Genomic DNA, 13543 nt, shown 5'->3' with positions numbered 1-13543 from the left:
TACGAGCACCTTAGTCCCACAAATACGGCAATAATGACGGCCCGCGTGCATGTTCTACAAAAAACTGTGCTTTATTGTGTATCTGACGGACAAACACCAAACCAGTGAAGTTGCACCATTTTTACAAACCAATTCTGGTTCATCCGTTTCACTCAACAATCCGCTTTCCCCCTTCTCATTCTCCGTTGCCGCCTTGCTTTTTCGGCCATGTGCGTATGAAAATAAAGGCACTGCACATGGGCGTTTTACCCATATTCTATCGCGATATTTCATTTTCTTATCGTTGCCTACCATTGTACCGGTATTACCGTGAATGGTATAATATGGCCCAGCCCTAAGGTGCAGTGTATTTCATGTGCTGGTTGAAAGCTTAGCAGCATCATTCTGTACTGACTGAAGACGTTCAAAGACTGTGATGGACCCATAGGTGATAATCATCAACTCCCTCATTCCTCCTCTGGTCTTATTGCTCTGCATCAGTGCACTGCTCAGCTGAAGATGAGTTCACTTCTACATGTTACAATCAGCCTCACCAGTACAGTTACCAGGATCTGCTGACAGATTCAATCATATTCCTTGTGTTTCTTCACGTTTCCTGTTGATAGTTCTATTTGCTTGATTTTTTTTTTTTTTAACTCTCTCCTATGTCATCACTTTGATTTCCAAATGTACACAGTCTGTGAACCATGTCAGTTTGTGACAGAATACAATGATCAGTGAGGACCCAGAGGACACTGACATTTACACTGTGCAGAATGAGACTTGATCTCACTGCTTTGTGGATGACTCTGATGTAACGACTAGTCACTATATCTGCTTTAGTAGAAATAATTTCCATGAAAACTTCACTGGTTCAGTCTCCCAGAATCTCTCGATTATATCTTGACCTTATTGAGATCAAATGACTTTGTAGTCCTGGAGTAACGAGCCCTCACTCACCAGGATCTGAGCCAGCCTTCCCTCTCATCGCTGAATGCTTACAGACTTGGTTATCACCTCCTCACATAATGGGGAGTCATCATCCCCTAACCTTCCACTAAACCACCTTTAAAAAGAAGCATATCTGTCATCCTACCTCACCTCAGCAGTGCAGCTCAGCTCACCTGCCTCATCACTGTTGCAGCAGTCCAGCTCTTTGATTTGGTAAAGTATCAATGAATCTAACCCCATTAACTGGATGTCTTTGAACTCATGAGATTTGAAACCTTGGAACCCTCGTTCTGTGAGGCAGTGTTGCTAACCACTATGCCAGCATATATAATATAATACAATAGAAAATAAAAATGTAGAAAACTTACATGCTGAATTGAGAAAGCTGATTATTTATATCATAAAACCTAAAATATCACTATATTGTCTGAATGGACCAAAAAATCTGGGGGTTCCTGATGATCTTCTAATTTTAACGGAGAAAATAATTCTGTTAAATAAATCTTATATCTTTTAATAGCTTTTGAGATATTTATGGCATCAAATTTCTAATTGGGATGCAAATTAGAGATGGCTGAGCTGAAAGCCCATGAATTAAATGGATTAACAGTGAGAGGTTGCAGCAAGGTTCAGTATGTGATCAGTAAGTATTATTTAGAACAATCACAGATACTTAAAACTGACAAACAGTGTATGATTGTTCCAGTTTTTCTTTAGCATTATACTTGTTTATAATGAGCAAATTCCAAATCTTTAATAATTAAAGATTTATATGTAATTTTTTTGTAAACCATAAATATTAATGCACAATGACATTTGTTTTTCTTCTAAAGAGTCAACATCTGAAGTGATTTAATTTGATCACAAACTTTTTTTTTCTTTTTTTTAGGCTGAGTGTCCCTGATCTCTCAGAAAGAGGGTATGAAGCTCTGTCCTCAGTTCTCAGCTCCCAGTCATCTATGCTGAGAGAGCTGGACCTGAGTAACAGCAAGCTGCAGGATTCAGCAGTGAAGCTTCTTTCTGCAGGACTGAGAAGTCCACACTGTAAACTGAAAACTTTGAGGTGAGACCAAGTGGTTGGGGGGGGGGGCAGAATTAACCAATAACAATATACTCGTAAGAAAAAAAATAAAGAAGTAAAATAAAGAAACAGCTATTAATCTGAGACATTTACTCTAGGAGAGCTAAACAGGGCTTTAGATCCTCCTTAATTAATCAGCAGAACGGGCATTTGCACCTTTGTGCAAACAAGATGAGCAGTGCACTTTAACAGCAGTGTTCGTTAAATGTTTATCTTTTATCTTTCAGACTCAGTCACTGTCAGTCCTCAGAGAGAGGCCATGAAGGTCTGCTCTCAGTCTTCAGCTCCCAGTCCTATAGTCTGAGAGAGCTGGACCTGAGTAACTCTGACCTGCAGGATTCAGGAGTGAAGCTTCTGTCTGCTGGAGTGAAGAGTCCACGCTGTAAAATGAAAACTCTCAGGTCAGCATTTACATTTTTCTAGTGTTGATCATTTCAAACCTGATTTATATTGCTGCACAAACATTAACTTGATAAAAATATCTTAATATGAATAATCAGTTTCTGAAGTAATTAGGGATTTTTGTTTACCTCTTGTTAGTGTGAATGCTTGAAAAGCATTCACAGTATTGTTCTTCTATTCTTTATTAGTGTGAATGCTGATAAGCATTCAAAGTGTTGTTATTCAAATCTTTATCATTAGTGTGAATGCTTGAAAATGACTGCTTCTATTTTTCTCATTTTTAACATTTATATTTTTTAAATTATTCAACTTTATTCAACAAAAATTTCCCGTGTATTTCAATGGGAGACTCTTCAAATTTTCATTAAACTTACTAATTTTTCAACTCTAACTACTTCTACATACGTTGACCTAGAGCCACCATTCAAACTTTAAAATGAAGCCAAGACATTCAACTATTCAACTTTTATTTATCTTTTCAATACTTATTATACTTGTTCTTCAGTTCCAGTTTAAGTTTCATGCTTTTTTTCACCCGTTTCAGAGTTTATAGTGGGTGTGTATGGGACGGAATGTTGGCGGTTAGACTGAGAGCTTCAACTGCTAGAGTGGGAGGAGGGGGAAAATTTATCTTAAAATCTTCTCTTTAAACTGCTGCTGTGTCCACAGCATTCGCTCTACAGCCATCATTTTACCCTCAAAACGTAGCCATCGTTGCCCTCTTTCATCCAATGTTATTGTTATTTTAACAGATGTCATGGTTCTTTCATAAATGTCACCAATGCACAGCCTCCTCCATGCAACTCTTCCATAGAGTCCAATGTTAAAATGGCTCAGAAAGTTTGTCTGAAGTACAGGCTGTCTTTACACTGTCACCACGTCCATATAATAAACTCCACAGGCATGAAAACTGAGAATTCGGTAGACTGGACATTGCTGGCGCTCACGGTGAAAGAATTTTGTCAATACGACATGTAGTTTTCATTTGGGAACAATTTGTTTCGGGCTCACTTTTCTGTTTATTTTAAGCAGCAGAAGTGGGGCGCATGTCTGTCTGTGTGTGTGGTGCCACTTGCTGGAGTCGTTATAGCAACCAGGCCCACACCTGCCTGCTTAACGAGCTCTGTCTGTCACTCTGCCAAGATTCATCTTAAACACTTCTCTTTAAACTGCTGCTGTGTCCACAGTGTTTGCTCTACAGCCATCATTTTACCCTCAACACGTAGCCATTGTTGTTCTCTTTCCAACACCGTGTCTTTCAAAGCTCAGATATTTAAACTTTTTAAACTGTGTGGTTCCAAGTAGAGGGATCACATTTTAGTCATTCAGTGATTTATACAGCCTCCTCGCCTCCTGGGGCGATCGTGGCTCAAGAGTTGGGAGTTCGCCTTGTCATCGGAAGGTTGCCGGTTCGAGCCCCAGCTTGGACAATCTCGGTCGTTGTGTCCTTGGGCAAGACACTTCACCCGTTGCCTACTGGTGGTGGTCAGAGGGCCCGGTGGCGCCAGTGTCCGGCAGCCTCGCCTCTGTCAGTGCGCCCCAGGGCGGCTGTAGCTTGCCATCACCTGTGTGTGTGAATGGGTGGATGACTGGATGTGTAAAGCGCTTTGGGGTCCTTAGGGACTAGTAAAGCGCTATACAAATACAGGCCATTTATAGAATATGCACTTTTAATATTTATTCAGATGTTTTCTGACTCTAAATTTTCTTTTGTCATTACTCACCTTTTTCTCATTTCCCTTTTTAAACACGTTCAGCTATTTTTAAACTTCTTCTTCTGTGTGAACATCACCTTTCAACAATTCTGCACTTTTGTTTTCAGGTGAAAAATTCTATATTTTTCAGGTCATTCAACATTTTTAACTTTATATTCAGCAATTATTTCATTTCAGCTCAAACATTCAGCTATCAGCATTCACATGCAGTTTCTTCAGAAAATGTATTTTTTAGTTTTTTATTTGAAATGAAATGTCAAATCTGATTCTCTCAGTTAAAAATCTTTATTTCAGCAGCACTTCATTCACCAAACCTTCCAGTTCGATTCCTGCCTGTATTCTGAAGGCTTTTACAGAGCAGTTTGGAGCCATTGCTCTAACACTGTGTAAATGTAACAGGGATTGCTGCTAATGCTAACAGTGCTAGCTCCTTCAGGCTCTATTTGCACATTATAAGCACATTGAGCTTATTAAAAACAGTATATAAAACAGCTAGTACTGCTTGGACTTTATATTTTCACAAGCTAACATGAGCCAATCAGTGAAAAGTCTAGCCATGAGAGTTGTATGTTGCTGTGAGAAGAGCGGGGCTACATGCAGTGATGCTAGTGTTAGCCATGTTAGCATGTTAGCTTCAGCAGGTGGTCAGTGTGAAACCAGAAGAGCATCTGCATCAGCAGGGCTCCATTTCACTGCAGTGTCACATTCTTTATATATCCATGCTGGACATTTGAATAGACTGAATATGTCAGTCCCAGGTTTGGTGTTTTTGTAGTTTAGACTTCTTGTTTATCTTTAGCTGCTCTGTTTGGTTGCTTCAGGGTTTCTTAGTTTAGTTTTCCTGTTAGGTTTTATTTTCAGTTATTTCTTAATATTCTGTGCCTTTAGCTCTCATTAGTTTTAGTTACTGTTTGTATTTTTGAGTTTATTTACTTCACTCAGTGTTCCTCTACATCCACTACACTCTACTCTACACTCAGGTGTTCCACTTATGGTTGTTATTCACTTCCTGTTTTATTTTGATAGTTATCGACTCTGGTGGTTTAGTTTTACTTCCTCCCCTGACAATGTCTATATTAGTTTATCCTGAAGGTTTTATTGAGGGTTTATTGATTTCTCTTCTTTTTATTTAACTATAACTGTTGACTTATAAACAATTGTTAAAATATATTTTTGTTACAATATCAATTATTTTATTACTATATCATCTAATTAAATTATAATTCTCTAAATAAGGGTGATAGTGTGGCCTGTGTGGGTTCTCTTCAGGTACTCTGCTTCCTCCCACAGTCCAAAAACATGCATGCTGGGTTAACTGGAGATGTTTGATTGTTAGCATAAATGTTTGTCTGTCTCTGTCTAGCTCTGTGTTTACCTGGCTACATCACCATGGTTACTGATGATGAACCTATAACCTGGTCCAGAGCAGGTTATGTTCAGAGTTTGTGTTTAAAATTGACTGAAGTGCCTCGTTTTCACTGATTCTTTTATTTACAGAAAGCTTTAAGTTTGATATAGATTCAGTCGTATCTGACTAATGTCAGTGAATGAGGCCCAGCTTTAAAGTCACAGCAGTCACACTGTATGTGTCTCATTGTCACTGGAGTTTAGGCTCCATGCATTCAGCTGGTGCTGCAGAAAAAGTTTGGTTCTAATCTGCTGCTGAGTCTCTTTTACAAAGATAGAACTGGAGCTAATGGTGCTCATGTAGCCAGTTAGTAAAAACCCAAGTCACCGTCAGACACAGCAGACATTTAGTGATGATCTCACTGTATGTGGTCTTTTAGCGCCTCCTACTGGTGAACTTGTGGAGTGGTGTTAGTCTGGGTGACGAGTGTAACTGTTGAGTGAGAGAGAGTGAGTCTGCATGCTGGTAACACCTTAGCTCGGGTGTAAATTGAGTAATAAATAGAGTATTTCTCTGCAATTACAAACTCTGTGTAAACAATCTTGGTATTAAAATAAAGCTAACACTTGTGAGATTTCATCAGAGGTGTAAATATTGCATCAGGTATCACTGTGTCAAAGTTACTGAGACTGGAACAAAGAAAATAAGTAGATTTTTGTCTCGGCTAATTAATTAATTAATTTATTAAGTGTGCCTATGCCAAGAGGCACACTTATTACTATTCGTCGGATTTATTATTAAGTGTGCCTATTCTTATTATTATTCTCCATCTTCCGCCTAAATTTCGGCACGTATCACGCCCCGCAGTTTTGAGAAAAGCTTCATATATGTTACCTCATTTTGTGCGGCTGGATCTGGAATGGTGTGCTATGACTTTTGGTGTTTTTGACTATTATAGTTTTTTAAATATTAATACTTTAGTGAAAATCTTCCCGCGCTTATCTGCCAAACAGTTTTGACAATAGGGGTACATATGTTACATCATTTTGTGCGGCTGGAGCTGGGCTAGTTTGGTATGACTTTTGGTGTTTATGACTTTTATAGTTTTTGAAATATTTAGATTTTAGTGCAAATTTAGGCCAATTTCTAGGCTCCTGAAAAAGATTCTGCTTTTGGCACCATAAAAACAGACTTCATTTGTGGTGTGTTGGCTCTCTCTAGTGGTATACCGGGAGTAGTACGGCCTAAAGGGTGCAATGCTCGGTGAAAACTACATATCCCACAATTCATAGCATGCCTCTACCGAGTCAGACAATGGCGGACACCACTTCGTTTTATATGTCTTTTATTCATGTTTCTAGGTCACAAAATACACTTTTAAGATATTTTCAGGCGAGAATATAGGTGTGTAAACTTCAAATATCTGCTCGTTTTATGAAGACATCCCATATTAGCGACAATTCTCTTACGGGTTGCTGATAGCCGGCTAGCTAGCTAGCGCCGCTAGCCTCTGCCAGTGAAACAATGGCGGACACCACTTGGATTCTATAATGCTTTTTTTTCCTGTTTCTAGGTCACAAAATAAACTTTTAAGATATTTTCAGGCGAGAATGTAGGTGTGTAAACTTCAAATATCTGCTCGTTTTATCAGGACATCCCATATTAGCGACAATTCTCTTACGTGTTGCTGATAGCCGGCTAGCTAACTAGCGCCGCTAGCGTAGTTAGCTAGCGCCGCTAGCGACCCTTCGTGAAAAAGCACCCAGGCTTGGCTTACATTGAGGCGAGTGAAACTCGTGTCAGCACCCGGTCGCTCGCCGGCAGTATGTGTTTTAGCTGGACTTATTTTTCGTTTATATGGGCCGATGATGCTGGAAACTGAAGGCAGGAGCGTGAGGTGAACTGAATTTCAGGTAAGAAGTTATGAAGTGCACTCTATTTGGGTCAGATATAAACCGAGTTTAGGTGTAATTTATTTTCGTTGACCTTTTACAATCGTACTGCCACAGGAGTTTATATACAGCTGTGTGCGCACTAAGTTACTGATGTTGGACTTTATTTTATTCATAAGGGTTAGTTCATAGAGTTGCCGTACAAACGGAATCGTCCCACATTCAGAGAAAACATTATGATTTATTCTGTCGTTACGAAGCCTCCCCTGTCATTCTCTCGCGTGTTGAAACGTCAATCATGAAACTGATCAATGATCGGCTGTTCGCTCTTATTTATCGCGCTAAACAACAGCAGCACGTTTAAGCTTGATCAGCTGTTGTTAGAATTCTTTTGATTTTAATTTCTAGTATCAGCTGATGTTTGCTGGAGCATGAAGATGAAATCAGGAGATGTCCTTACTGAATAGTCAGAGCTGAACTGGTGATGGAGAAACAGGTTTACACTTTAGGTGACATGAATGAGTTGAAGGGAAGTTATGAGTTGTTTCTGAGAGACAAATAAAGACCAAGCTCCTTTTTTGTGTAGCTGACAGCTGGTAACTGTGCAGGGGCGGATCTAGCAAAGCTTTTGCCAGGGGGCCAGCTAGGGCATTAACAGACAAAGGTGGACACAAAGATATACTTTTCTTTCTTACTCTCATATAAAATATTTAGCTTTTATTAAATAGTTATCTGAATCTCACAACCAAAGTTTGTATAATAATACACAAGATTGGCTGTAGACCATTGTTCATAATTCAGAACACTGTGTAAAAATAACAAAAAAACAAAAAGTGAATGCACAGCCGGCTGTGTGGGTAAACCAACCATGTGTGAAAGGTGGTCCATAACGTAATGCTTCAAAGCGTGTTCATGCAAACATTGTCGGGTCTGCCGTGGTACAATGGGACTTCTGCTCATGAACCTGTGTGCACAGCATCTGCAAATCGGCGCTGTACGAAGTAACTTCATCTTTACACAAAACTGTAAGCTGTCATCTGTGAAGCGTGAGCGGTGTTTGTTTTTACCATAGTTCATGGTGGAGAATGGCTCCTCTTCTGAGTTTTGCTCTCTGTAGCCGTATGAATGGCAAACTACACTGATTAGCAGCGGCATAGGCACACTTAAAATTTCTTCTGAAATTTTTGCTTTCTAGTTTCAACATATAACCCTTTTAAAAATATGCTTCAGTTCACATTTTATTTCAGAAATCCAGTAACCAACATAAAAACATCAAATATGCAAAGATTTATGTTTCTAAAGTGAAAGAGTGAAAAATTACAGTAGTGTTAATACATAAATATGTAGACGTTGTACAGAAAGGCCAATTTTGGCATACATTGGACACCATATGTCAGTTGAATTGTTTAGGTATTAAAGAGCATAAGTGATTTTATTTCATTAACAGGCGTAAAAATGTTTGTTTTTGAATATTTTTGAAGAATTAACCACACTATGGGCAGAACTTTGTGCCATCAGAAACTGAATTTGTTAAATTTGAAATCCACTGCATTGGTTTGAAAATGATCGTCACTAAATTTTATATTTTAAAAATGAATTAATTTAATTTGAAATTATATTCCATCCTTCTTTAAATGTAGCTCTTGAATGCTTTTGGTTTCACTGCTCACTATTCAGTTTCAGTTCTTAAATTCAGTTTTTTTTGGGTCATACATCCGGGTCCTTATGAAAGCCCAGAGTAATTGAGTACCAGTTTATAGAGCTATGTTGTACCTGTGGACCCAGTGTTACTGAGCAGACCTACAGCATCTTGAGCTGCAGCAGGACACAGATTAAGTGTTCAGAAGTCATTCGTCATGTCAAATGACGGATAAACTCTCAGGTTGGTAATAACTGTATTACCTGTATAAGAAAAAGCGTCATGTAAACGAATGATAGCCGAACAGTAACTGTTAAGCTTGTTGTAGCTGTTAGCTAAAAACGCTAATTTAGCTTAGTTTGCTCTGGGTTCAGCTTTGACAAACATGTTCGACTGTTTCCATTAAAATTCCACAGTTGTCATCTTGGACCCTCTCAGAGCCCCGTATGTTTGCAGAGACACCTACAGTAGGGAAATGTGCAAATGAAAGTCCAAACCATTGTATTTTAGCTTTATTTATATCTTACACAGCAAATTTCAAATTCATTCTAATTCAGTTTTAAAAGCTTTTATTCAAATTAAGCAATTCAGATTCAGATTTAACTTATTCAAATAGAGTTTGTGATGACACAGAGTTCTGTCCATGCCACACATTCACATGGGTTTTTTCTGCCGTGCATGGAGCGTTTAATTGGCCTCTGGCCCTTTAAACTCTGAGGTGCTGTAACTTTGGTTTCTTTGAGCCAGTTTACATGATTCACTCTATTTAATCGTTTGATCCAATAGAATCACAGTAACAAAGCCATGTTCACGTCACTTCAACCAATCAGAAGTTGCAAGGCCAAACCCCACATGGACCCAAATTTACTGCATGTGACATCTGTCCAGTCACGTGTCCGTAGCTGGGCCTATAATGGCGGTTGTTGACGGATGTGGCTCTGATGCAGCTAGTTAGCCGTGGTAGCTGCTGATAATCACGATGCTATCGGGTAAAATAACGGAGGAAATCGGGACGGTAAGCCAGTTTCTGTCTTAGCGCATTTGTGCCGCTGTGTGTTTTTGTGGTCTTCTTTTGCGGCTCTTTCAGTGAATTTTAGTCGGAGTGTGGTGAAACTTGGTGTTTGGAATTGGTGATAGCTCTGGAAGCTAGCTAGCCTTTCTTTAGCCGGTTACATGAAGTCTGGAGAATTTCTGGTTCGGTTTTGGTTGTTTAGCGCACTTTTGCGCATTTATGTAACTGCTCTTTTAATCATGGCTTGTTTTTGTTGTGTTTGGTGGTTGTAGTGAGATTTTAGCTGAGATTTCTGTGGATACCACACATGTCGGGACTTATATTTCTGACCCGTGTTATAACCGATTAAACGGGATCTCCTCCCTTTTGCCCCCGGTACCGGGAGCGTGGGGCTCCAGGAAATTGTATTAAAGAAATCCAGCAGGAGCAAAATCAATGGTAAAAATCACAAAAACTAATGAAATGACTTTGATTATCTAACTAACCTACTCTGAGCTAATGCTGATTTAGTGGTGAGGAAAGGTTGGAGGTAGGATGAGCTCAGTCAGGCCTAAAGATGCTCTTATCCCCATAATCTGTGTAACTTTCACCCACATCCTGCACCACACACACACATCCAAGGTCAGACTCTTTACAAAGTGAGGCTGTTATTAGAATCACTGTTATTCTATTTTCTGATTCATTATAGTGGTTAACTTCAACATATTTATCTTTGTTTCTATCCAACATGCCAGTATTGAGACACTGAGCATAATGAACCCTCAGTATAAGTTATATAAGTTGTGGCAACTGCACTGTAAAATCTAATTAGTTCCCAGAACTCAAAAAAATTATGGAAACTCGTTGCCTCAAAAAAATTGAGTAAAGCTTAGCTAAAAATGACTAAGTTAGGACAACGTATTTATTTTGAGTACTCTGTACAAGCTCATTTGTTCCCAGAACTCAAAAAAATTGGATCAAGTTTACGTAAGATGACCAAGTTAGGGCAACTTACTCATTTTGAGTACACTGTACTCAAAATGTACACAGCCGTGTTAGTTCCCAGAACTCAAAAAAATTATGGAAACTCGTTGCCTCAAAAAAACTAAGTAAAGCTTACTTAGGATGACTGTTAGGACAACTTATACATTGCAGGTCTGCAGTATTAAGAATAACTTGATATTTCTGACTGTACAATACTAATTGTTAACCTACTGACAAACATTTCAAGTTCAACTAAATGAAAAAACAATTTGTGGTACCATGAATATGATTAAAAATAATTAACAACAATTTTTGTAATGATGTTAAAATGAGCACAACTTTTATTTTCAAACACAACAAAGTACAACAGCCAACATACTGGACACTGTTCTGCTGAATAAAAATTATATTGCCATCACTGTTATAATCTTACAATGAAACAAAGTCTCAGATGTAATTATTCTGAAAATAAGTTTAGGTCTACCACAAGTTTGTTTTGTACTTACATTATTTATATAATCAAAATAAAATATTTATTGTTCTGTCACAAGTGCAGTCTCTAATTTAAACAACACATTCGTTTTTCATTCCAACACAGGAGCTGGAATGTTGTAATATTTTAAGGATGGCTTGTTTCCAGTCCAGGCATTACTGCCTGAATGACTGTCATGGATCGAGGTGATCCAAATGTAGGTGCAGAAGAAAGTCTTTAACTTCCCTTAAGTACAGTTGCAGTGGATGTGGGTTGGAGATGCAATGAGCTTGAACCTGCAGGTGACCACCTTCACTGACCACACCATCTGTGATGGAGGACTCATCTCTCCTGGTGTCCTGCAAGCAAACAATCATATTTTTTGGAACATGAACTTAATTGCTTTCTTAAAACATTTTTTTCTGCATTTGGTATAAAACAGACTCCAATTTAGACAATCTCAGGCTCCCTCCCCGCCGGAGAGGTGACATTCAATGTCCCAAATTCTCAGTCTAGATAGCCGTGACCACCACGCAACACACAATATTGTCATGAAAGCATCATTTTAAAAAGGGCTATGCAAACATGGGCAATAACTTTCATTCTAATGATGTGCAAAATGATTTGGGCACAAAAACAAATTTTGCTGTTAGAAAACTTGCAGACTTCACTATATACAGTGTAGACCCTCTAAACTAAGTTTGGGGGATGTGAACTTTCAAGAAATGCAAACCAAACTGTTGTTGTTTGTTTACTTACACAGCATGTCTTGTAGAATTAACTGGAGTCACAGCAACAGCATAGTGCAGTCATATCTCAAGTCTAATAACAGACAGGAAAAGATCAGTAAAGAAACAACTTCCCCAAACCAAAGCACAAACAAAACAATAAGTAAAACAGGCTGATCTAAAGTATGATTAAAGTTCAGCCTGATTAATATAAATGTCACTGACAGTTGCTAATATATTGGAAAACCAAAATACTTACCACTGAGTTGATGTCTTCCTGTCCAACAACAGGAGTGCTGGTCCAGAGCCTCAAAGACAGAAAGAAGCAAGCAGAGGGAGAAAAAACAGAACATTTTTCAGAAACTGATTTGATCCTTAATGGCTGTGCAATCATTGTAACATAGAGTTCGCTTATGTTGTTAAATAAAGGCTAGATTTGACATTAATAGATGCCACAGATGTTCTAAAGCTGCCACAAAGCATGAAAACGTCGGAGCATTTTTGCAAATATGTGATGTCTTGATAAATCGAGCAGATATTTGAAATTCACACAGCTACATTCTCGCCTGAAAATATCTTAAAAGTTTATTTTGTGACCCAGAAAAAGTAATACGTTTTTCAGCAGTGCTCCTCCGCCATTGCCGCGCTTACAAGTGCGCACAGGCTCCGACAACCATGGCCAACAAATGCGATCCTCCTTTTCATCGGACTACCTTTTCTGGGTCACAAAATAAACTTTTAAGATATTTTCAGGCGAGAATGTAGCTGTGTAATGCTCAAATATCTACTTGATTTATCAAAATATCACATATTTGCAAAAGTGCTTCCACGTTTTCGGAGAGCTCCGTTATCCACCCCCCTACCTACCCCACCCCTAACGGCTGCACCTCCCAAAGAATTTTTTCTGGGCTCTTATCTCACTTATTTATTTCAAACAATCAACAAAAAAATTCACCGACATAGTTTTATGTAAGGTTTTTAAGGCTGTGGTGTTAATTTTTAAGTAACATGAGCACAGCGGCAGCAGCAACGCTAGGCTAACACTAACTAGCTAGCAAGATTATAAACCTGGTGCTAAACTAAGAGAAGCCACAAAATCAGTTTGAATAAGAGTAAACATTTACTCACCAAGTCAGTAAAGATCCACAGCAATGACAACAATAATATCTCCAGGTTTGCTCAATATATTCCATAACAAATGCTGGCGCCATGAACATGCGGACTGATCCGGGAGGGAGGAGGACGGTAGTCACGTGGCATTTTCAAAACACATCTTTCATCCTTCCGCCCTGAGAAGCAAAACTTCCAGCTTACTTAGTTTTTCTAAGTTAGGACAACTCAAATTAATCGAGTTTATCAGC

The 13543-nt window shown here is 38.7% G+C and overlaps 2 protein-coding genes across 2 annotated transcripts in view; both read left to right on the top strand.

Annotated features, from left to right (window-relative positions):
• Positions 1–13543, top strand: part of LOC134623853 (GTPase IMAP family member 8-like) — a 520463-nt gene that overhangs the window by 438539 nt on the left and 68381 nt on the right. The gene's annotated exons all lie outside the window — the stretch shown is intronic.
• LOC134624712 (NLR family CARD domain-containing protein 3-like) overlaps positions 1–13543 on the top strand; it is a 33902-nt gene that overhangs the window by 12748 nt on the left and 7611 nt on the right. The window contains exons 7-8 of the mRNA XM_063469730.1: positions 1820–1993; positions 2239–2412. Coding sequence (XP_063325800.1) covers positions 1820–1993; positions 2239–2412 — 348 coding nt within the window. The remainder of the gene's footprint in view (positions 1–1819; positions 1994–2238; positions 2413–13543) is intronic.

The sequence above is a fragment of the Pelmatolapia mariae genome, linkage group LG3_W (genome assembly GCF_036321145.2).
Source record: "Pelmatolapia mariae isolate MD_Pm_ZW linkage group LG3_W, Pm_UMD_F_2, whole genome shotgun sequence".
Lineage (NCBI taxonomy): Eukaryota > Metazoa > Chordata > Actinopteri > Cichliformes > Cichlidae > Pelmatolapia > Pelmatolapia mariae.
This window is presented reverse-complemented; position numbering and strand designations above follow the sequence as displayed.